The sequence below is a fragment of the Calidris pugnax genome, unplaced genomic scaffold (assembly GCF_001431845.1).
Source record: "Calidris pugnax isolate Ruff unplaced genomic scaffold, ASM143184v1 scaffold178, whole genome shotgun sequence".
Lineage (NCBI taxonomy): Eukaryota > Metazoa > Chordata > Aves > Charadriiformes > Scolopacidae > Calidris > Calidris pugnax.
The window spans coordinates 5,770,261-5,796,170 of record NW_015090986.1 but is presented as its reverse complement, the minus strand read 5'-3'; the positions used below and the strand labels follow the sequence as shown (position 1 = coordinate 5,796,170).

The 25,910-nt window shown below is 40.0% G+C and overlaps 1 protein-coding gene across 4 annotated transcripts in view; it reads left to right on the top strand.

The window, feature by feature from the left end:
- Positions 1-7,971, top strand: part of MPDZ (multiple PDZ domain protein) — a 92,814-nt gene extending 84,843 nt beyond the window's left edge. For all 4 annotated transcript variants that reach the window (XM_014953944.1, XM_014953946.1, XM_014953947.1 and 1 more), the window contains 7 exons: positions 572-668; positions 1,313-1,356; positions 2,451-2,573; positions 3,502-3,606; positions 3,725-3,837; positions 4,766-4,889; positions 5,727-7,971. In XM_014953944.1, coding sequence (XP_014809430.1) covers positions 572-668; positions 1,313-1,356; positions 2,451-2,573; positions 3,502-3,606; positions 3,725-3,837; positions 4,766-4,889; positions 5,727-5,873 — 753 coding nt within the window. In that variant the 3' untranslated portion in view covers positions 5,874-7,971. The remainder of the gene's footprint in view (positions 1-571; positions 669-1,312; positions 1,357-2,450; positions 2,574-3,501; positions 3,607-3,724; positions 3,838-4,765; positions 4,890-5,726) is intronic.
- Positions 7,972-25,910: the final 17,939 nt, after the last annotated feature.

The window sequence follows — 25,910 nt, the reverse complement described above, 5'->3', positions numbered from 1 at the left end:
GCAGTCTTATCTAAGTTGTTAAGTAAGAAGAAACTCACAATGTTGAATGTTTTGAAGAGTCTGTAACAGTCATCGAACTAGTCTCACTAGAAGCCATGTTGTCCCTTTATATTGCCCTGCACGTATAGCGAAAGTGTTTCTGGAAATTGTGCAGGTGAGGCTGAGTGGAGAAACTAATCTTTGTTTTAGATGAGGCAGTGGGTGAACGTGAGAGTACACATGAGGATTTATAAAGTTCTGTCTTTTGTATTCTGTCTTTCCTTGATAATCATGGCTAATTTTTTTCAACTCTGTCTATGAGTTGGTAGAAAGCGCATATAAAAGGGCACAGTCAGGCCCTCAGAAGCAGAACTCCAAAGCATTGCATGGGGTGGTAGTCGTGCAATCTTGGTTGGTCTAATAATTTTTCAAACAAGGAGTCCTCTAGAGTGACCAAGAAATATGCGGAGGTTCGCTGTGTCAGCTTTAACTGGGCACAGAAAAAATAGAATACAGGAAAATCTGCTGAATACAGTAGCTACAGTCAGGTGTCTGAAGCTGCTCTCTAATTTCAGTCTAACACTGTATTTAGGTCAGCGAAGGAAGTGCCAGTCTTTCATCGTTCAGTGTCCCAGTTTCTGGGTCCAGTGCTCCTGAGGTCTTTGAAAGTGGTCTAAAGAAGAATACCAGTAAGGTTTCTTTGGTGCTTTCAGTATTTTATACATGTGAACCGATAGCTAAGATCTTTCATTTTCTCTAAAATGTCGTCATTGTGTATTGTAGATCTGAAAGTGATTTCTTAGTCATTAAAACGCTGCAGGGGTAGTTATTGTACAGTACATCATATATATATATATCTTTGAATAGCTTTTTATAAAAGAAATGAACAGCTTGTTATACCAGCAGTTTAGAATCTCAGTTGAACCATAATTTTCTATTTGATCTAAATATGTCTTCAGTCAAGATGTCTATTAATAGAAATCCAGATACTCTGTGGTTAAATTAGAATACATGTGGAATAGCTGTCTTATGCTCAAATTTAGAACCAAGTTACTTCTGACCAAAGTATTGCTAGCAAATAATAATTTGACGATGCTTTGCAGTCTTATTCCAAAAGTTATTTATATGGAGACAAAAAATGACTCTTTCACTCATTCTAGAAGTATTTAAGTCCTATTAATTTAATGACATCTACATTCAAAATCTGCTTAAAACGTATGTCTGTATTAAACCATCAGAAAGTTAGAATCATCGTAGTGGTTAGGATAACTTTAATGGAAAAGTTTCTGAAAAAAGCTAGTTTAACTTTTCTTTTTTAAATTTCATTTGGCAGCAACTTCTGAAATACAGGGACTAAGAACAGTTGAAATAAAAAAGGTAAGTTAGAGCATGAAGTTGTATATATAAGGAACAGGTTTTGCAGATGTTGTGAATAGGTATGTTTACAGAAAGGAAGAAATCTGGTCCTGTTAATTATTTTGAGAGAGGTATTGATGTGGCAATAGCTGATTAATCTGCCTGTCTTTTCAAGTAAGGACTGTATGATCCCCACTGCCTATATTTTTATGTACAATCAGTGCAATTTATGCTATTGCGTTTTGTGACCTGTTTTGAAAGTAGAAGGAGGAAGTAAGAGATGATGAGACCTAATTTTACTGTTATTAAACAGAGTTTAACCCAGAGTCTGCTTAGAGAAGTCAGGGGAACTGTACCGAAGTTGCAAACCCATTGCTTCATACTTTATATTTTTCTCCACATATATTTTTAATGGGTAAACTCTTATGTGACAGCTGCCAGGTTTTTAACTGTACAATTCAGTTGGTTTCCTTATTTACAGGAATGTGAGATCTGAGTCACACACTGCTTCTGATTGTCCAAAATATTTATATTCAATTGACTTTGCCTGGCATCTGGTTCACTTGATTACTTGGATTGTATTTAGCCATTCTCTTTTTACAGTAGAATCTGCAAATAACAGTTTATAATAGCAGTTCTCACAGTTAGGTAGTAGGTTGTTGTATGGTAGTGAACAGTTAGGTTTTTTCTTCAGCAGCAGGACACTAGGGGGAGCATAAAGATTAATTCTAGTCTGGGAGTTTCGTAATAGGAGATTAGTATACACCATATTAAGGACAAGCAATCGCATCTGTCGAGTTTGCCTTTCCAAGACTTTCTGTGCTGACATTAAGGGTCTGACACTAAATTCTGTTAAGTATTTCGTTTGGTTAAGATAAAACGTAGAACTAAGTCAGGAAATTGTCACCTACCACTGATAGTAAGAAACATATATTGTGTTCTCTCTGCTTTCTCTAAATGATGCAAGGTGTATTAGCTTAAAAAATGGCTTGAGACATAGGAGTTGTGATTTTCCTAAGATAGGAGCCTTAGTATTTTTTTGAGATCAGCCTACAATTCTCTGCATGTATTTTTCTTTTCAGAAAAATCTAATCCTTTTTTCATAACAATAACAGGGCCCTGCAGATTCACTAGGAGTGAGCATTGCTGGAGGTGTAGGAAGTCCTCTTGGAGATGTTCCTATATTTATTGCCATGATGCATCCAAATGGACTTGCAGCTCAGACTCAGAAACTCAGAGTAAGTTAATTGTTAAGAAAGTTGTAAAGCTTGCATGAGTAACGCACAGTAATTGCTCTAGCCAGGCAATAAATCAGCAGTTCAATGATAACAGTCATAAGTGCTTCTGGCTGCAACAAGAATTTTTGCTGTTTGGAGTGACAAAACGATAATCCAGATTGGTAGCATGGTAAAAGGTAATTGCTGAAAGATACTAACTTCGGGAAAGAGGCCCTAAACCAATATTGGGATTATGGAGGTAGTCATCTTGTGAAAATTAAAACATGAGAATGGATTCAGTAAGTGAGCTCCACTGATGAGCGTGGTGGTCATTCCTGCAACTGTATGTATGCAGTCTGTTTTATCTCTCACGTTTTCTATTCTTTTCTGCCTTAGGATAGAGATAGTGCTTTTTATGTTCTTTAAAGTGAGAGGTCTTATCTGATACAGCACTTACACACATACTGTATCCAATCTGTACCAGAGGTGGCTGAAGTTGACTTATGGTCCTTGGAAACAGACAGTGTTATTTCAGGATGAATTCAAGCATACAGTCTCTGATGATAACTTACTCCTTCAATGTGTCTGTCTTCACATGGCATGCAAAATGCATCTCTTGTTACATGCTGTATATTTCTGGAGTAATAGGATCGGTTCTGTAAAGCATCATTACTTTTTTACACTGAGTATATTAAACCAGTGAAATTTGCTAATTCTGATGTTGAATTTTCTACTTTTATGTTGGGTCATTGTATAGTTCAAAGATTATTTGTCTTAGAGAGAAGATATACTCTGAACAGTTGCTAATTTCTTTCTTCCTGCCTTATATTACTCATAAAATCTGGCTAAATGTAAATACACAGATCTGCTATTGTTGAAATAAAGTGACAAATAGAACTATGTAACTTGATTTATTGTTAGTTAGATTTTTCTATACTATCTTCTGCAGGTTGGGGACAGGATTGTTAGCATCTGTGGAACATCTACTGAGGGCATGACTCACTCCCAAGCTGTTAGTCTCTTAAAAAATGCTTCAGGCACTATTGAGCTGCAGGTAAAAAATCTTCAGTGACATTTAGACTATTCTCTGAATACTATTTTGCCAGCTGCTATAATGAATTATTTTTGTGTCAGAACTCTTAATTTTACTGATTTACAAACTCTGTTCCTAGGTTGTAGCTGGAGGAGAAGTGAGTGTCATAACTGGTCAGCAGCAAGATCCACCTACGTCCAGTCTTTCATTTGCGGGACTAACTTCAACCAGCATTTTTCAGGATGATTTAGGGTCAGTGACTGTAGAATGTACAACTTCCGTAGCTTGTTATTTTAGGTGGAACTCAACCTAATAAATTGTAGCAAGTAATTGTTTGACTTAATCATGACTTACACATCTGGTATACATAGGACCTGTAGGCTGCAGGTCTTCTTCTGCACTTTACCTGATGTGATTTGCTGTTCTGCTTTACTTTGCCCACCATGTAGAGTTATGATGAAGATGTGATTTCTTCTCTGTAAATACAACCTCCTTTGTTTTACTGAGCTTTGGTAGCTAGAATTAATTGATACACCCAAAATGTTTTTTCTCAGACTTAAACAGCAAGGCCCTTTCCACAGTGGTACCTGTGTTTCCATATTGTACTTTCTAGCACTAGGCTATCAGGAGCGTCAAACCTTTCTGGTATACAAGGTATACTGCTTCTGGTATACTGCAAGGTACAGCTATGTAAGCAAGTTTTGCCCCAAACTCTATCCTAAATCTGAGGCATTTTTCTTCTAGGAACAGGGGAAGATAGAATGGGGATTCTTTAGCCACACAGATCTACTTTGAAAGACAGAACTTTGAAATTTCTTACAATCAAAGTATATGTGGGGAAATGTATGTATAAATGGTCTATATACAGTCATATATTAGAGGAGGAGATGAGCAATTAAATCATACAACATAAACTCATCATTTTTTAGTGGGTCATATGCCCTGAACTGGGTGGAAGAGGTGTTTGAAATAGCTACTTCTAAGTAATAGCAAGTACATTAGAGAGTTACAGTGTTTTACATGAACTAAAATAGCCAGTTCATTGTAATAAAAGCTAGTAGTTTTGGTGGAAAGGGAAATGTATTGCTTAGCTTAAAAGGAAAAATGTTTTTTGTTGAATATTCTACATATTAAATCATAAGTTCAGACAACATTGCAGTACTCTTTCTCTTGTTCTTAGACCTCCTCAGTACAAGACCATTACTCTGGATAGAGGACCAGATGGCCTGGGCTTTAGTATTGTGGGCGGTTATGGCAGTCCCCATGGAGACTTGCCCATCTACGTGAAGACGGTGTTCGCGAAGGTGAGTGTAAATTTGTTCAGTCCATCATTTTATTAGTTAGTTCACAGTGGCTGCCGTCTTCAGCCATGGCCTGCGTTTGAAGCCAAAGGATTGTCACAGTTTCTCACAGCTTTTCATCCTTAGTGCAAGCACTGGTCAAAGTGTGTTCACAGCATTTGAAGGCTGTCCTCTTAAGAATTTCCAAATGCATGTGGGGCTGCGTATGGCAGAGTCTTCTTCAACTCTCAAAACTGAAATTGTGCAGTCACTTAGAAAAACTTGCCTTAAACATAAGAGTATATTTTCTTCAGGTAGTATAGGGGACTATTTTATTTATTTTGACTGACAGTCTGGAATGTAGACCAAGGTAAAATAATTGAACTCAGTCTGGACCTTTGGAGAGGTTCAGGTACTGACCTGGATTAGATAGTTTGGACTGCCCTAGGAAACAGCCTTGAGTCAGAGAAAACAGGAATTAAGACTACCAAACAAATCAGAGTACAGAGCTGGGTATTGATTACTGATCTTCTTATGCCAGCTGCTGAAAACATCCTCAGGTCTTGAAAATTTTACTTCTATGACAGTGGAGTTTAGGTGTTACAATAGCTAGACAAACAGGGTTAAGGGAATCTAAAAATCCTGTAGATTTGATTTCTGGATGTTGTGAAACTTAGACAGTGCTGGGCATAATGCAGCACTAGCAGGCTGTACTACTATTGACTGTATTTGAGCCATTGAAAATAAAAAAAAACTAAGGGGGTTTTGTGCATTGAGTCCATTTTATTCAGACCATAAGGACAGTGTGGCAGGGAGAAAAAGACATGCCTGAGTCTGCAGTTACATGTTGTATTGTTTCAGGGTGCAGCAGCAGAAGATGGACGCCTGAAGAGAGGGGATCAAATCATTGCTGTGAATGGGCAGAGTTTAGAAGGGGTGACCCATGAGGAAGCGGTTGCTATTCTGAAAAGGACAAAAGGAACAGTCACCTTGACTGTTTTGTCATGAACTGTCTGCTCAAAAGGGGTAGGATGCTTAAGACTATATTATTTGCATTCCGGATAGAAAAGAGAATGGAAATGTTTATATAGCCTTATTGCTTTTCCAGCTTCACTGGACTGTGTTACAACACTGCGGAAAAATAACATTTAACCATATTTTTGTATACACTAGAAGTATTTCTTTTACTGTCAAACCACTGGGATGGAGTCATGTCAACTGTGGAAAGACGGGGATATTTTTCATATTAGTATTATAATGAATGCTTGTAAGCTACTAAAAAAGAAAAAAAAAGGCATGTTTGCATTAATAACTACACAACAAAACTGGGATGTTTTGCTAAGAGGTTTTGGATATTTGAAATATGTTGGAAAAATTATAAAGTCACCAAGTCAACGAGGGGGTAGCATGGGCAGCAGTAGAAAACAGAAATCAGGTTATTGAAGAAAGAAAGTGTTAACAAAATAGGGAATTTTGGGAAAAGTATGGAATCTGGAGGCAGATGATTAATGGTCTTAGATGGTTTTTTGCATTATTTCACCATTCCCAAGTAGAAGGAGCAGGGTAGGTGACTTGGGTGGGTTATTTTGCTTGTCTGTTGGGGTGTTTAAATCACGGTGTATCAAAAAAAAAAGACAACTGTGTTTCAGTTTGGCCTAGGTTTGAGGGTTTGGGGTGTATTTTTTTTTCAGACAGGTTTGTGTATGTTTTTGTTTTGGAAGGAGAGGACTTGTTCTCAGGGCTGAAAAATCCATTTGCTAGTGGAAACTACTGGTGAATGAGAATGCCCAGCCACTGCGGTATAAGAGAACTAGACTTTCCTTTATAGTAGTAGTGTTTTCTAGTATTTATGGGTGTGAAAACAACTTTCCGACTATGAAATGTTCATAAGTGAAGGTTGTCCTCTTCCAGTGTGCAAGATTAACTACAGGCTCAGTGCAGAGGTTTCTGCAAGCTGCTTGAATCAGAGCCAAGAACAAACCACTCAGGGCAGGTTTACCTACCTGCAGCCAGAGATTTGTGGATAAGCCAAGGTGGAAAAAATGGATATTATGGTGTTGCTGTCATTATCAGTAGCAGCTGAGGTGGAGTCCTCCTTGGACTGAGGAGGTCTAAACCCAGTAGTAAAGCGCTGAAAATCCTTCCCAGTGGAGGTGAGTAGTTAAAGACAGCAGTGCAGGTCTTTCTGAATCTGCATTAGGCAGAAGAGGAGATTTAAGGGCTGAAAATATTGTTTGGGGATTATTAATTTTAGACGCACAAATACAAGACAGTGTCTAGTAAATACAATGCAACCACGGAGCTGTTCTTTAGGCAGCAGTGTGGCTGATCAGTTTATTAAAGTACTCAGTCTCCTAAGCTGGGATACTCACTAAAACTGTCCAAAAACCGCACTCACTGAAACCCTTAGCAGATTGTAGTCTGCCTTTGCCTCTGCTCCTTCAAACTGGCTCTTAGGAATCGGGCAGATAAAGCACACTTTGCCCGTGGTTTACCTTTCAGCAGAGGAATTTTACCAAGTCTTTTGAGGGAGAAAGATACCTAGCTAATTAGCATGCTAACTAGCAGCAAGACCCTTTGTGTTAATTAGCAAAAAAATGGTAAGAAAAGGCCACCATGTCAGTTTTCATTTAAGAGAAGTCTGAACTGGAAGTGCAGGCAATGGTAAGGCTGTTATCAGGGGAAGATAAAAAAGACTAGCATTTGTTGTAGTCAGACAAAAAACAGTATTAGGAATGTCTGTGAAATAGTATTAACAGGTGATAGGTATGTCTAAGTGAACTAACTGAAAAACCGCACTGTTTTGTCTCTTTAACAATTCTAGAAGTTACACTGTGATATGGTAAGATGAAAGAAAACAGATGGTATTGTTTCTGGATGCTGTTGTTATCTAATTGCTCTTCTATACTTATGCCTTGGTTAGAGCGAGAAATGCCTACATTAGAGTATGTAAAGTCACTTTAAATAGTATCTATATTTGTAACAGAAGTAGTGTACAGATATTTTGTTACTGCTGTTGTGTCTAAACAGAGGATTTAAGTGAATAAATTCCAAACTGTCATGATCAAGAAATAAAATTGCAGATGTGTTTCTGGTTCCTTTACAATGTCACGCCTGTTCATTCTGTTGTGAAAGATTAATTCGAAACAATTTCAGTTAATTTTAAAAAACCCTACATTATGCTTTATATGAACCTTACAGCATTTGCTAAAGATTGCTTTATTTGGATTTTAAGATTTTATCTTTTCTTGCAAACTCTTCACAAGTCTATGAGGCTAGTTACCAAAACTATGACAAGCAGAGGGAAAAAAACGTTTTTTGTAGATTTCAAAAGCAATGGCAACGCAAATCCCATTTCTAAGTAAGAAGAAATAATATTAGGAATAGCAGTAATGATGTCATGGATGGGCTAGGTGGCTTCTGCATCAGAGCAGGACTCTGCAAAAAGTCATTTTTGGTGTCTGTCTCACCTATGAACAAATTTTTACCTAAGTGGGTGTTTCTGTGCAAGCATGCTTGACCCCACAGGACAGATGACTAGTAAGCCACTGTTTCAGTCAGTTATATTCCTAATGTGGAATTCATGGATTTGGCTTCTTTAATTAAATGGTAATATCGTTATACTGTCTTTTGAGGGTATTTTGTTATTTTTTTCCTCCCAGAAAAGTTATATATGGTTTTGTATTTCTGTAGGCACTGTAATTTTCAGATGTTTGTACATGGGAAAACTATTTCTAAAGCAAAACAAGACTATTTTATTTCAACACCTCAAAAAACGGCAGCACAGCACTCTGTCATGACTTTCTCCATGGTGCTTAGGGACATGATGTAGTGGTGGGCTCGGTAGTGTTAGGTTAGTGGTTTGACTCGGTGATCTTAAAGGTTCTTTCAAACCAGATGATTCTATGATTCTATGTAGGAATTAATATGAAGCCGCCTTGCTTCTGGAATAGTCAGCATTAATCATTGTGCAGTCTGTGAAAAAAAGTGTTCCTCAGGCATGGGGCTTGCCATGAGGGGTCGAAACAGCGGGGCGTGTGCTTTTAGCCATGCCCCACGCTGCTGCTTCAGAGCACAGGATCTGCCTTGATCCCCACACAGGGAAAGCTGCTGCGTGACCACCGTGTAGTGGCTGCCATGCACTGGGCCATGAGATGTAATAAATTTTGCAGGCTTAGCATGTTGGTTCTCTTTATCATTTGGTATCCAACGCAACTTTCACATCCCAGGGGTTAGTCCTGTCAAGTGCTAGATACTGCGCTCCACTTCTACCAAGTTCCATTTTGGGTTACGTTTTCTCCATGTGACCAGTTAACTGTGGGACTTGACAGTGTTGGAGTTGAAGGGCCTGGTATCTTAAGGGCTCTAGCCCATTGTCTGTTCAGATACCCAGGCCTTTCTTCTGACTCTGCTTAACTCACCTCTTCAACGCTAGTAGTCTTAGAGTGGTATTAATGAAAGAGACCATCACTTTTTGTAAGCATGGGTCTGGACAGAGGACAGCTGGCTCCTGGGAATGCACACGTTTCATTTCTTGCAGTGAACACGTATCATCGGCACAGCTGCTTTCCTATTAGTTCCTCTGCTGGATTTTATTTCTGGGTTAGCTTTGTGGAAGCAATGGTAGTGTTAGTTCTTGGATGGGAGAATGGGTGGAATTTAGTAGCTGTTGAGGATTCCTTCCCTTCACCCTATCCAGCCTCTTTTTAAAAGAAAAAAAAGAAGCTGTGTATTCTGTAGACCTAGACATGGATGTGCCTAAAGAAAAACCTTGAAGAATAAAAAAGTTGTTGTCTTTGTTCTTCAGTGGCAAAAAGATGTTTTGTTTTGCTGACTGAGACTTGCAAGTAGTGTTGAGGAACTTAGTACTTTTAGTAGTGTTTTGCAAAGAATGCCTTATCTCAAAGTGAGAGTGACATTGGAAAGAGGCTGGTAGCGGTTTTCCACACTCACCTTTTTCTTGCTTTTAAAAAATAAAAGCTTTGAAGCATCTAAAATACTTACATGCAAGGAGCAGTTCTGTCTTTGGCACCACTTGAAACTACTAAGAATAGGTAAAAATTTTCACTTTCTTTACAAATGCTATTAAAACCATGAACACTGTTGTCATTAGCATATTTAAAACCTGCAGTGTATATACAAGTTGTTTATGTTTCTTTCTGAATTGGAGTTTATGCATCTTCCTTAACAGCTGTGTGCATCTTGGTTGTAATGCATTTTAGTTCATACCCACTGGTGCAGGGTTATGTGTTAGCTTGGTGAAGTTGTTCCACTGATACCTGGGAGATGCTAGCACTGTCAGGTTAGATGGATCCGTTTCAAACACTTGAGAACAGTATACCTGCTAATGGAAGATGATGCCTAAGGAGGTGGAGGTTCTGAACTTTTTGCCATGTATTTTCATTCTCCTGTGGTAAAATCTTCCACAATATTATTGAACTTTCTACTCCTGATGAAAATGGTCATGTGAAATGGGCATGTGAAATGAGAATAGGTGTTACTTTTCTCATTTCAGCAGAAAGGAGAATAAATTCTGATAAACTAATATTCCTAAAAGCTATGTACATCTCAGTTAAAGATAGCAGAATTATCCAAACTGGATTATTAGTTGTTTAGCTCAAGATTTTTTGTTAAGTTGCAACAGCAATTGGTTTTAGAAAGTGAGCTAAGCAATCTTTCACTTTGTTTTTCGCATCAAACTACTTTTTGGTCAGTCCATTTTATTTTATTTTTTCTTCAGATAGGTAGTTTAAATATATAACATTTCAAATTATTGTTACCTAAAGGGAATGTTTGAATCATGAACAGTAACTCCTATCCATGCTCTTAGCTGAGAGTAATCCATTGGATATTTTAAGTGCTTATTTTTAAGTAAGATGTCCAGTTTACCTGTAGATAGACAAGTGAAAGGTTTTTGTCTAAGATGGGAGGCTTTGAATTTGTCGGCACTTGTTACTGTTTTCTGATATTTCAGCCTTTGGCAGTTTAATAGTTCAGATTACACTTGGTTACGTGTAGTTCAGTTTAGTTAAGAGTGCACTTTGACTGAGCAAGGTAGGTGTTATAGCCAAAAGGGAGTGAATATTCTTCATGAGTATTTCTATGGAATGTGGGATGCCTTTTTAGAGTTTCAGCATGGGTCAAAAACAGTGTGTCACAGTTTGGTGTGTTTTCATAGTGTGTATTTCATGCTCGTCACTGTTCATATTTACAGAAGAAGGTACCATACCAGGACTGTGAGGACTGAGACCGCAGGGTGAATTTTCAGGATGCTCTATCAGGTTTCCACTACTGCACGCCAAATGGGAGCCCGAGTTTATTGTTAAGCACCTCACACCTGCACTTACGCTGATGCACAGTAAAGGTCCTTACAGAAAAGTAAGTTTCAGTACTTTCTCATCACAGGGATGCCCTAGCTACCATTTCCAGCACTTCAGAATTTCGCATTATTGGGGATTTTACAAAAGGCAATGACAGCAGCAACTTGGGTAGGTAATAGGAAATTAGTTATTCTCTGTTTTGGGAGAATCTGTGTCTGAAACTGTCAAAGACATACACGTTTTGTTTTGGATTGAAAAAAAATTATTCATTGCTCAGTGTTAAATGGGAATAAGCCTGATAGGAGTAGAAAGGTCAGTGTTGCAGATTACTTTTATTAATATCAATATAATCTAATGTTTAAAGTAGCATATGTTCACTGGAATTCCTGTTTGTAACAGGAAGCACTGAGGACAGATGATAATAAAGACTGTCATATGGGGAAAGCATTAACATTTGTTACTGTCACCAAGACCAGAAGATGGCTAGAAGTGATAGTGTTCATATTTTTGTTGTGCTTTTTTAGTAAGTCCATAGCAATTTTTTTTCCCAGATTTTATACTTCTTCCCAAGTGTAAAATTAGCAAAGATCTAATAAGCTGTTGTTCTTCTGATATTCTTGGAATGAAAAAAATGACTCAGTCATTGTTTCAGATACGTAATTTTTCTTTGTTTTGATGAATAGATACAAATATAGATAGTGAAGGAAAATTACACTCTTAATGTTAGAATTATCTTGGGGAATCCAGGCAACTCCAAACCTAGTGTCTGGGCCAGAGACTTTGTGTTTTGTAGTTGGGAATTTAAATCAGACAAGTGACACATTTGTTGTAGTAAATTAGTGTTGTTTCATGGTGATCTTAAATGCTGGATAATACTGGCTGCATCTGCAACTTCTTCTTTTTGCATACACCTAGGTATTTCACTGCTTGAATTTCCTTGTCCTGAAAGAGTGAAAAAGTAAAGTGAAGGCTTAGGCTCCACCACTTCACTTAAAAGTCATGCTTTAATGGAAAATAAGGTCCAGCAGCGTTTCAGAAGAATAACTGTAGGTTTCTGTTTGTATGAGAAGTTCTAAGTCTTAGGTCCCTGGCGTACAAAAGCTGTGATGCTGTTCCTGATGGACTTGCTGTTGGAGAGATGTTGTGGTCAGAAACCCGCCCTCAGGGATTGCAGGTTCCAGGGTCACTCACTGAAGGGACTGATGTGTGCTCAGCTCTCCTTGGTGAGCGTGCAGGTGTGTACCACAAATCTGACAATTCACCTGCAGTCCTAGAATTCAAGGGGTTTTTTGGTTGGCTGGTTGTGGGTTTGGTTTTTTTTTTTTTTTTTGGAAGATCTAGCCTTGAATGTCTTGGCTTTATTTTAAAAAATATATATAGAGAAGCTGCCTTTGTTCTACCTTTATGATATACTTCCGTTTCTAAGCATATGCATAGGGGGAAGTACTCCACTCAAATTTGTTAATGCAGAGTCAGGTTCTTCTAACCAAGTATGTGCAATTGCTTCACAAAAATATTTGTGGACATAGTCTCCTGGTGAAGCTTTTACAGCCCCTTTCACAACGCCGAACGACTTTGTGTTAATTTGCCTGTCTAACAAAGCCTGTGCAGTAAGTGTAAATCTGTCCTGGCCAGGAAAGTGAATTGCTTGAGACAAGGTGGGAACCTCCTGGACTGGGCTTAATTTCCTATTATGACTAAGCACACTCTCTTTTCAATCTGTGCCTTATCTCCCTAGGAACAACTCGGTCTTTTTTGGTGTCAAATGGCAGCTGACCATCAGAATTCTGTGAATATAGTCTCTTTCCCTCCGCAAAAAGGCCTTTACTTTTCCTATTACAGTCACTAGAGCTGGAAGAAAAAATATAATTGGACCTTTGTCTTTAGGTGCAAATTTATGGAATATTAGCATTTAGTAGGGATAACCATTAACGGTTTACAGTTTGCTATCATATGGTGTCCTCTTCTTTCCACCCTAAGAAGTCAAAGACTCTTTGAAGCTATTTATTTTGCCAGCAGCCAAATCATTCCTGTCTGCACTTCCCCTGTTCCCATTTCTTTTGATTTGTGTGTGTGCTGGGGGAAGGTGTTACGTGCGAGGGGAGAATGTCAAAGGCTTTGTGGGTGTTCACACACGTGTGTATATATGCGTATATGTGTGTAGTTTGGGGAATTGTACTGTGGAAGTGCTAATTGCTAGCCTGCAGGTATTTCCTTCCAGGCATAACTTTTTTACATTTTTTTATGGTAGAAATTAAAATAGGAATTCTGACTGGTTTTTTACCCTTAGGTGTCAACGGATTTAAAAAAGAGATTAAATATTTGATGTATTTTAATGTTGGGGAAAATTGCAGCAGAGGGATTATGTGTTTCATCTCCATTAGATTGTGATTATTGGGCTTCCGAATGAGCCTTTTTCTTATGTGAGTGTACATATTTTCTATTAGCTTGATATTTTTAAGAATGAAATACATTGCAGTTTGTGCTTTCAGGGCAATGAATTCCTACTTGAGAAATGTCTGGGTCTGAAATACCGATGCAGTGTTTGTAGGGCTAGGAACACCTCATGAAGTATGAATACACTCCAGACTTCCTCTGCAAAAAGCTTTTTATGTTGACCCTTTAGTCGAAGAACTCACGTACATAGGGCTGTTTATTTTATATATAGGAAGTGCACTCAATTTTACTGAAGTGATAGTTTGAACTCATGTACTGATATATATTACTGACATTCAGAGTTGAGCTTAAACCTTAAATCTTGAGGCCAAGGGAGCAAACCTCTTTGACCAAGCCCAGAGGTGGCAACACTGAATAAGATTGGTTTCCTTCTCGATGTCAAGGAGAAGATGAACCTAGAAAAAATCTCAGGCAACAAGCAGCAAGGAGACAAAGGTATTTGCTGGCTTCTGCCAGCCTGTTTGCATTTCTTTCTAGTGAAAGGTGCCCAGAGCTGCACTATTTTGAACTTCCAGTTCAAAAGTGAGTGGGAACAGGAGAGGGGGAGTGCTCACCCAATTGGGCACAAATAGGCCTGGAGGTGTCCACCAGCAGTCAAGATAATGCTGCCTGTATGAGTGTTTCCTTGGTATTTTAAGACACCAAAAAAAACACCAAAAAAAAAAGTGTTTGTGCTGTCAGCTGCTGGTTTCAGCTCGGGCACTTAACCTGCAAGTTGGGGGGTGCTGAAGCTTTGTAGGAGAGGTTATTTGTCTACAGTACCCAGCCCAACAGACACAGCTGGGTGTCAGACTAGCCATGGAAAAAGGACCTAGATTTGTCCATAGATGCTGATTTTTGTGTAGCTGCTTTTCTACGCATTGATCATTTTCAGCAGTAGCCACTAGATAGCACTAGAGAATCAAGTCTCAAACAGCATGGGTTGCAAAGATTTAAATCAACTCTGAGCACTCCAAAACTAACAGTCGCTGGAGTCTGGGGTTGGTGTTCAGCTCTGATCGGCAGCCTGATGGGAATTACCCAATCAGGAAAAAGTTATTTTAACTTCTGTTGTATTTAAAATGTCTACACTGGTGTATTCCCAAGCAAAATAACCCATAGAAGTAGCATGAATGGTTACCCTACTGCAGCCCCCTTTTTATTACTTTTGGTCTTCATTGAAGGCCACAAGCTTCAACAAAATGTGCATTAAATCCAACAGGTTTCATACTGGCCATCACAAAATGAACACTTTAAAACTGAAGTAAAAATGCGCCTCAAAAAAATATCAATAGGGTTATATACACTTTTCAAAATTCTGCCTCCAAGAACATATCCTCAACAGAACTCGTTTGTAGAGAGGGTAAAAAGTCATCTCTGCCTGTAACTTCCTGTAAGTTTACTCTATCCCTTGCAAAATTATTTAGCATTTTTAGCTTTCCAATAAGAGTTTAAGGTAACGAAGAAGTAATTACTGACCAACTGTGTTAGAAGCCAAGAAATTATGTTATTACTCTCTGCTATGAAAAGCAGTAAGGGTACAACTTTTACCTGTGTATTGATAGTCTTTGGGAAGCCTCTTGCAAATTTTTCTCTGAGGGATTAGGAAACACAAAAAGGTCTTCAGAGAAAGGCATGGGTTACTTCCGTCTTGTGCTGTGCATTTTCATAGGTTTTGCACTCCTGTTGCAAACCATATACTTAATGCACAGACATACTTTTGACCTTTCCATCCATAAACAGTTTTTCTGTCAGTCCTGAGGAATATACACAGGTATGCATGGTGCCATGCAAGGTAAGAAACTTGGTAACCATCTTCTCTGAAAACTACAATCCTGACTTTGGTTTCAAAATAGTGTGTAGGTGACCAGAGATTCTTCTATTGCTTATTATCAGGGTTTGTATACCCAAATGCCTTACTACTTTGATAATACGTCTCGAGAGCTTTTGGCAAGAATCTAGAATTTGAAGTTTGAAGGTCTTGAAGTCCTAGAGTAACACCTCCTAAATGCTTGTCTTGCAGGGCAGATTCATTATCAGGTCAGGGCATCTGGCTCTTGTGCCTTACTTCTAAAGAACATTAAACAGACTGATATCAAAATACGCAACTGCTGTAGCTTGTTTGTTACAGGCTTGCTTTATCTTAGGTACAGGGACTTCGAGGACCGCAGTCCTGGCTGTTATGGCTAGAAGCTCGGAGGAACTCCCAGCAGAGACTGGGCTGATGCACGTGTGAGCTCTTTCACCCAGTAGACTGTTTCTCACAGAAATGACAGCCTGTTATCAAGAGATGCATGGGCTATCTTCAAGCCTTGCTTACACTTACAGTACATCCCGAGTATCATTACCTACCAGCTTTCTATAGAAATTCCCCTTTTCCTGTCACTATGTGAGAGGCGTATGTTTAAACAAGATAAGAGATTTAGCAGCACTGAGGGTTGATCATTTGTTTCTCCACAATTTAAACGGAGATTTTGAAGCCCTCCTCTTCCCTCCCACGCCAGTCCCTCAGCCGCAGCTCAGAGGGCTGAACTTTCTTGGTGATAACGAGTCAATTGTATGAACGTGGAACAGGGCAGGGTTTGTCAATCAGGCTCCCATCCTTTACTAGCAGACACCTATTTGTGGTTGGCAGGCTGGCGAAGCAGTTGCCTACAGGACTGGAGAGTGAACTGGCCTTACAGAGCAGCTAAAGCAAGATTAGCAACTGACACTGTGCCAGCCCCCTTTTCGGTCTTATTCATTTATTGCACGTATGAAACTGCACTAAGCATGTTGAGACTACTACTATCCTTCATTCTCAAATGCAGCAGGTTTTACAGAGTTTGTTCTGTGATTTGTTTTGCTCCAAGTACCAGTGGCAGGGAAGCTGTTTTTGTCAGTGCTTTGAAAACGAGTTCCAGCAAAACTGATCTTTATCAGATCCCGTTGAAAAGGCTGCACATACTGAATAGTGAAACAGGCCAGTTAAATTTTAATCCGGGTTACATAAAAGATTGTTCTTAAAGTGGCACATACTGACATTGTTCTCACAAACATTAACTTGCAGCTGGGAAGTGAAAAGGCCCAAGAGACACGTAAAAGCTTTCCCTGTGTGTGTCTGTGCATATGGATATAAACAACTTTTAGGCAGGTTATGGCAGAATCACAGAAACCTTTCTGCAGCATCTTGGATGTTGTGCGGTTTTGTTTTTTCCCTGGGGGGAAGTGGGGGTGGTGCATTGCAGACTAAGATTTATGTAATTCAATAGCGCTTTTGGGGGAAGAATCCTTGCTTTGGGGACTGTCAGTGCACATGCACAGAGCTGTCAATGCACTGAGGATCTTTTTCATGTAAGTTTAGAGAAGTAGTGAGGTTGTGCCCAGAATCCCGTGTGTGTGCTGAGCTGGGAAGATTACTAGGTAAAGGCACAGGGATAAAACACATACACTTGGGCAAGGGACAGCAGGCATTTAGCTTGCTACAGGTGGTAAAATTTAGTTGAGTTGCCCACGAACAATTCTAGACAGTTGTTTTTGAAAGTGTGTGCTGTTGGATGCTATTTTTTGTGAAGCAGTTGCAGTTACTGTAAGAGAAGAGGGAAGTAAAGACACATATCCCTAGATAAACCAAGCTGTCGCTCCTGAGAGCTGTAGGGTTGCACCAGTGCAGCCTAGGGAAAAAGAAAAGACACTATGGTGCTTTAATTCTTTTCTTTTTTTTTTTTTAAATTTCTGACAGTATTTATCTATAGTGAAATTTGTAGCAAGAATTTTTCCAAGTAAGTAACTTTATACTTACTTGGAAATGAGTATCTTTAGTACTCATTTTAATGTATTTACAAGATTTCTCTTCTAATTAACTTTATTTTAAAAGGACAGGGAGTTTTTGTAGGGAATTAAGAACAGTTTTTTTCTGTGTTGTACACTTCAGGATATTTTAAGATCTAAGAACAAGTTTTATGATGTGCCAAACTCGGGGATCATTTACATAGCTGTGATACCTACTAATCTACATCAGAGACATTTCATATTTACACCTGTGTACCTCAAACGGTAAAATGACCTGAGGCATTTAGTTCCCCCTTTGGTTTCAAATCTGTTCCATTAGCATTGGGTCTGACTTCACTTACATGCAGGACTGCTTCTTAAATTGCCATAGGGAAATCTTTCCTTGATTCACTTTTTGCCACAGGAATAGCTGTTAATCAAAATCCCAGGAACACTGCTGTAGCTAAAAGTTTAGTCAAATGAATTGCGATGGCCAGCTGCTGGATGAAGTGGTAAGGCCAGGTAAGAATGATTTACGCACAAGCATCAGAAGCAACAGAATACAGAACAACCTCAAGACCTGGAGGGCCAAACTTATTTTCCATAACCTATTTGCCGCTGAATCTTTGGGAAGTCACATATCCTCCTTGTTAATTGTATGCAGTTCCCAGAGACAGGTAGGGCTGTCTTTGAGGCTGTGTCTTCAATGCGGTGAAATCTCAATCTGATGGGTAGTGCAGTCTCCATCACTGATGAAGAATCAGAGCAGGGAAGAAGGGTCTGAAATGGGGAGATAATGCTCCATTTTGTCACAAAAGCTGTGCCTTTTTGTGCTTGAACTAGGCTCAAGCCCTGGCCCAGGAAAGGGAAAGCCATCCACACAATAAAATGGTATGGCTTGTTGACCAAAACCAATTAGTGAACCCATGCTTCCCACATTTTAGTAGTGATGATTAAACCCAAATGCTTCTCCACTGTGCATGTGGTCTTAAGCTTGTTGCACCAAAATTGTGTGGGTGATTGCTTGTATACTCTGCCCAGCACTATTTAGTTAGGGAAATGTGCTTGGCAGGAGGGAGATGGAAGCTGGAAGAATCCTTGTCAACAACCCATGTGGTTCCCGAAAAAGCAAGGTGAAAGTGTGTGAAAGACAGATGGTAAAACACTGCATAAGTGGTGGTTTGTGTGGTTGCTGACAACCCAGGAAGTGAGAATGAGCAAAGGTATCTGACTGAAAACTTCAGGAGCCACACACTAGGCTATCCTCTCTGAGGAGAGGTGCAGGACAGCTTTTCATTGCCTTTCTGGTGCTATGTAATCACTCTTCTTATGCCTACAGTTCACCTGAGTAAAGAATGGCTTAGAGAGGTTGAGAAATTTCCTGCCTAGGCATTTCTGCTGGCAACAGGTAGCCTGGGAAAATGGTGCTCTATCACTTAAGAATCAGTGGGGACACCTGCTAAGCAACCTCCTTTCTGTTTTCATTTGTCTTCCACGTATCTCACAGACACAGCAGGGATTTGTGCATTTTGATCCCTAAAGCCCACTTAAGATTAAGCAGGGACACCACCAAAGTAAAGCAAAATGCGGGGTGTCTTTTGCAAAGTGCAGTTACCGCAAGAAACTGTCTTCAGGTTATGCTGTGACGTTCAAGTGAGAGGTGAAGCGAGCTGAAAGCAAGCAGCAGGCAGTCTGAAAGATGGCTAATACTTAAAGCCAAGCTCAATTCTAGAGAGAAGTAGTATATGTATATTTCAGCTGGAAAGTCTTCCCTCTCCATCTGTATAATTATTGTTTCCCTCCTTGCTTTTTCCAAAGACCTATAATTACTGCTTTAGCAGATAAAACCCATAACTGGAGTAAAGGCAACTATAGTAAGCAGCTGTCTTTGCATTAGTGATTGAATCAAGCAGGGCAGATCTGAATCAGATTTGTAAAGCATTAATTTACCTCATAGCCAAACCAACTAAAACTAACACAACCCCTACCATCTGTTCAATGAAAGTTTCCAACAGTCGTGCTGCAATCATCTCCTGGAACTACTGTTCTGGAAAAATAATTGACAAACAGACAAAACGCTTTAAGGGATGATTGGTCCAGTGGGTGGCATCAGGGCTCCCTGGCCTTTCAGGAGCCAGAGAGCAAGTGCCCATTTTGCATCCAAATGTATATTTTTAAGCCAAAGTATAGTTGTGATGTGAATCCAGCTACGCAGTTCCAGCCACTAAAGGTATCATTTCATGAACTTTATGAAGAAATTTGTTCAAATACCCCAACAGAAGATAAAGAAACTCCTTACTGAATACTTTTGTTTATCTGGGACAAATAGGATGTAAATTGCCAGAAAAGCCTTACCATGTATTAAGGACTGACTGCTGTTCCAGGCCGTGTGATGGGATTCAGGAGTTTATTTCAGTTTTGATGGAGGTTTCGGGTATCATCCTTAGGAAGGATGATAGCTGAAGCCCAACTTGAATGCCTGTATGCAAACGCACATAGCATGGGAAATAAACAAGGGGAGTTAGAGATGTGAGCATACCTGCAGGGCTCTTATCTTACTGGCGTCACAGAGACAAGGTGGGATGGCTCCTATGACTGGGGTGCTAGAATGTAAGGAAGGGCAGGTAGGGGAGATGAGAATAGTGTTATCCTCTATATCAATGACCAGATGGAGTACATGGAGCTGCACCTGGGGATGGATGAGGAGCCAGCTGAGTTTATGGGTCCGAATTAAGGGAGGGCAGGGACAGGAGACATTACAGTGGGAGTCTGCTACAGACCTGATCAGGAAGACCAAGTGGAGGAGGCCCTCTGTAGATAGATAGGAGCAGCCTCACATTCACAAGCCCTGGTCCTTATGGAGGACTTCAACCACCCCAGTATCTGTTGGAGGGACTACACAACAAGGCATAAGCAATCCAGGAGGTTCCTGGAATGCACTGATGATAACTTCCTTCTGCAAGTGATAGAGGAGCCAATGAGGAGAGGTGCCATGCTGGACCTTGTTCTCACTAACTAAGGAGGGGCTGGTGAGGAATGTGAAGCTCAAGGGCAGCTTTGGATGCAATGAGCGTGAGATGGTGAAGTTCAAGATCCTTAGGGTGGTGAGGAGGGCACACGTCAAGCTTACTACCCTGAACTTCAGGACAAGTGACTTTGGCTTCTTCAGGGATCTGCTTGGTAGACTACTGCTCAGTAAAGCCCTTGAGGAAAGAGAGGTCCAAGATAGCTGGTAAATACTCAAGGATCACCTCCTCCAAGCTCAGGAGTGATGCATCCCAGCAAAGAGGAAATTGGGGAAAAATGCCTGTTTCTATGAAGTCAGACAGCCAAATATAGGCACAGCTACTGGTTCAGGATATTCCAATGGTTTGACTTTGCTGAGATCTGTTTGCCACAATGGTGTTCAGTTATGACTTTGTTATTCCAGGAGACTTGGAGAGACACTCCACCAGTAGATGCAGGTAAACTGGAGACTGCGTTTACAAGGTACATGTTTCTCAAGAAGCGAATTGGTAGGGGGGAACTGTTTTTTCTGAAGATATCCATCATATTTATTTTTCAGTGCAGTTAGTCTCGACTAATTCTATTGTGGCTTCTTCAGCTGACTACTCTTGTGGCACAGCTTCACGTTTAGTCTCCTCCAAAAAATGTCCAGTTTGGGTGATCCACTAAATGAAATGAATTAGTATGGTCCAAACCATACTTTAGGATTAAACTCCTGATCCAGACTGAAGTGCTAAGGCAGGGAAACCCAGACAAATACTTGCAATACATATACTTGCAATAAAGTTTTGACAATACAAGGTAGTTGTTGTTAGCAGTCAATTTTTTTAATAATTTTTAGACATTGTTTTAACCAACATATTTGTTAATATTGTTAATATGATATCTATGCCTTGAGAAAGAGAGGTAGTGTTCACCTCAGGTCCAAGTCTAACCTGTTTCAAATGAATGTGTTTGCTGCGTGCAAATAGGGAGGAACTGTGCTGTGGCCTAGGTAAAGCTTGTGTGTTCTAACACAGAACAGCATCTGAGTGACGGGATTTAAGTATGTGCTTTAGTCCTGTCCTCGACATAGGTGCTTCCATGTTTTACAGCCATCAAATATGAATCATTTTTCTTTGCTCGTATTGTAGGAAGGAAAAGTTAGATGGCGTTCAGGAAATGCCACTGCAATATACATCTCTACAACATGTAGAGTCTGTCTCTCCAAGTTACTCCTTGGCCACTGCAGTTTCACAAGTCAGTCCTCGCTTCATGTATTTAGCCATTATGACAAATCGTAAACCGCATCTGGGAAGTGGCATTCTTGGCTCTTTTCCAAAAATTAATCACCTTCTCATTGAATTGGACCTAGGACCTATACTTACCACCAGTTACACTGAGTCTCTCAAGAATTCTAGCTTGTTAGAGGATTATACAGGGAATGAGGTACAAGATTATAATGTAGAACTTCTGAGAAGGTGCACTTGCCTGTCTTCTGTACCCTGCTGCAGTGCTAAAGGGAGGAAAACCTGGAAAATCACCAAAGCCCAAATTTTATTTAGAGCTTTGTGGGTTGAAATCAAAACTGCCTGCTTCAGCCAGAAAGTCAGAGATGAGGAAGGAGTGAGCAAGAGGGTTCAGGCAGATGCAGTGAGCATTGTTTTGCCCACAGTCATAGAATCATAGAATGGTTTGGGTTGGAAGAGACCTCAAAGATCATCGAGTTCCAACCCCCCTGCCACGGGCAGGGACACCTCCCACTAGAGCAGGTTGCTCAAGGCCCCATCCAGCCTGGCCTTGAACACTTCCAGGGATGGGGCATCCACAACTTCCCTGGGCAACCTGTTCCAGTGCCTCACCACCCTCATAGTAAAAAATTTCTTCCTGATACCTAATCCGAATCTTTTTTCTTTCAATATAAAAGTGGGTAGAAGTGGGTAGAAGTAGTAGTAGAGGTAGTAGTAGTGGGTAGAAGTAGTGCAGACGTCAATGCTGCCGAAGCCTGAAACTCAGTGTGCTTCTCCGGGAGAGAATGGTGCCATGCTGCTCTCGGGTGAGAGGACTTTCCAAGCACTGCGCTCCAGCTTGGCCCCACCACACACTGGGTTTTGTGTCCTGCTCAGCCAACGGGCTCTGCACTCTCATGCAGGGCAGCAATTCACACATCAAAACTGCAGGTACACAGGACAAGGGCCAGTGGGCTCTGCTAGGCTAACACGAATTTTGGCTTTCTTTCACTTCTCTTCTTTTCTGTGCTTTTCGACAGCTGCTGAACAGGGCAGTGTTAGTTTTTCAAGGGTTGTTAGTTCTCTGTGTCACTTTGCCCTGATTAGCTGTGAAGATATTACTGAGGCACTGCTGGAGCAGTTTAGGGAAGATCTAGCGAAGTGGAACAACCTTCACTAGATTGCTGCTTTTGTGATTAGTAGCTTCTGATGTTGCATCTTATGCTTCATTTATTTAATGGAGACACAATGGGAAGAGGATAGATTTTCTTTTTTTTCTCTCTGCTGTTTCTCTGTGAGTGGTCACAAAACCACAGGGTACTCTTTGTGTTTTCGCTTCAGTATTTCTAATGTAGTAATATATGAATCCTGAATTAGGTGCTTGAATCAGAGGGCTGAGAGATATATAAATATATATAATACAAATATACACTGTATACAGCGTATCTATTTAGTGTACATATAGTATACCTATATAAACTGTGTAGTGTGTAGAGTATATTTAATGTACATGTATTATACATATATACTATATGTACACTATAGTATACTATACATATAGAATATGTGTATAATGTATAATAGTATATTTTTACATTATCTCTCTATATAAAAGCATATACTATATATACTATTTTCTGTAAGGGAGTATATATATACATACATATTGTTTTAATTGTATTTACCCTCACCTGCTTGTTACTGGATGCGTTATTTAGAAACATGGACCTATATAAAGCAGATCGCAATGGTTCCTTATAAAGTCTCTTGAGCACAAAATGGGTTAGTTAGCTCTCACAACCCTTTAAAGTCAAACGGTCCTCACACTCTTACTCGTTACAAACCTCCAAATAATTTCTCCCAACTCCAAGTACCTTCAAAGTGTTTGCTTTCAGGAGCTATCTTAATAGTTTCCTTTTTTAATGCCACAGATGCGGATTTTCTGGTTATTAAATCTATTCTCCATCTTGTCTTATTACATAGTTATTACTTTACTCCATACAAGTGTTGCATTTTAACAAATTGTGAGAACTTGAAAATTATAATGATAAAACTAGAATCTATATTATATGTACATTTTGCTTTAGGGGAATGAAAAGGACCTGATAATGGCCTCTGCTTGCCAGGTAAAATGTGTGGGTTACTTGCTGTGTTCAAAATGCATTACAGTTCAAATTGGAGAAGCAGGACTGGTCTAGCCCATGAGCTCTGCATGTCTGCCGTCAGTAGCATTATTTTTCAGAGATCCCATCCCCTGGTACTCCACATCCCATGGTGAAGCAGAGGAAAGGCAGGTCAAAAGGCAGGAAAGTCCAGTGGGCTGCTGGACTGGATCAGACACACCAGGACAGATGAGAAGCAGCAGGTAACGTGTTCTGGGGTTGGCACCTTGTGGGACAGCTCATGCAGAGAGGAGTTGAGGGCAGAGGCATCATCAGACTTGGAAGAGCACCACTCAGTGACTGCTGGAATTCTGGAAATGGCCAGTGACCTGTTAGGAGAGATGAAAAGAAATCTGAGTTTGGTTACAGATTATGTTGGGCCCCAGGCCTCGCTCTCCTTACCCCCTCAAAACCAACAGCTTCAACAAAACAAATATCCTGGACAAGAGAGAATTTACCTTTTATTGTGCTTGATGTGCAGGAAGATGTCAACAGAAGCAGATCCTTTCCACGTGGCAGTGAGCACTAAAGAATACAGATTATAAAACTAGTTCAGCCAAAGTGACCAAAGAAGCTCCAAAATTATTTTAGCTGCAGAAACTGCCACAGTAAAGTGTTTCCCTGAGAGATTTCTTGAAGATCTATATATATATTTAGAATGTTTGAAAGGAGAAATTTTATTCAAAATTGCACTTTCATAACTTAGAAGAGCTCTGGCTCTCAAGAGTCTATATAGATTGTCCACTGAGATTACCGAATGTCTCTGCACAAAAATACAGGTAAAGTCGAATACCCACAAGCAGACCACTTACAAAGAGTTGTCAGATATCCCAGCCACCCATGCTAATTAACCCAACTGCTTTCTTAGATATTACCCAGCAGCTCACCCTTCACCCCATTTAGACTATGAGCCTCAGTCCTTCCACGATCTAAAATCTTGGATGTTTTCATCAGAATAAGCATGTAATAATTTTTATTCAGGAACATATTACTTCCTAGCACAGTAAAGAAATGGCTGGCCCTTAGCTGTTTTACCAAAAAGCACCAAGGGAGCACTTACCAGGGTAGGTACCAGCTCACAGCTGCCTTGACAGCAATGGATTTGATGTCCTGGTCCGTGCAAAGTACTGAAACTTTCTTTGGAACAGCGCCTTGTAGAATGTGAGACTGCTCGTGTTGCTCCCTAATTGCATCACTTATTGTAAAAGAGGGAATTATGGAGCTATAGAAGTGCCTAGCCTATCTATAAACTATTGTAAGATGTTCAGTGGAGGAAGGGGATGTAGTTGACCCTGCTTAATAGTAAATTAATAGTAAATAGGACTGGAAAGGCTGTAGTACCAGAGACAATGTAATTCAATAAAAGTGTTCAAGTGGGAGAATATAGAAGTTTGTAACAACATACTGGATCTGATAAGGAGTTGACCAGGTAAATTGTGTTTGGTCTTGAAAATATTATCACAAGACAAATGTCAAAATATTCAACTTGAAGCACAATTTAAAACTTGATGGTCATATCTGGGATCCTCAAAGACTTTTGGACAGCTCCTGACAAACTGAGGTGAAATTTGATTTTGATGTGGCTGGCATAGAAAATGAATCATATATATAGGCTGATAATTCCATTCTAGCTGTTCTTGATTTTGAATCCTGTGGCCTTAGGCTTCAAGAAAACACACAAATTTGAATGATGGGGGTAGCTCTAATCTTTCTATTTATTTGGGATTTTTTCATATATTACCTTTTACTAGTGTGGCCAAACGGTCAGCTCAAGAGGCAGCTCCAGTTTTTCAGGACCTCAGTGTTGGGAGGGAGGGGAGGTGGTGGGAAATGACTGTCAGACAGCATCTGAGACATGTCAGCTGAACATTTCTTTCCCTCAGCCCACAGCCCTGGGCTTAAACTAGGATTATCCATACAGCCTGCAGAGATGCCCCAAGCCTGTCAAAGGCCACCCGCTAGACTGAAAAAGATTCCTTGTCTAGGTCCTCCAGCTCTGGGATATGCAACGGCACCTATTACTACACACAAACTTGAATGGGAAGTCCCAAGCTCAGCAGAATAAATTCTGACCACGCTGAATTTGATTGCAACACTCTGGCGGGCTTTAAGAGAGGCAGTATTTCACCTGGAAAGTCTATTGCTTAGTGTCAGAAACTGCAT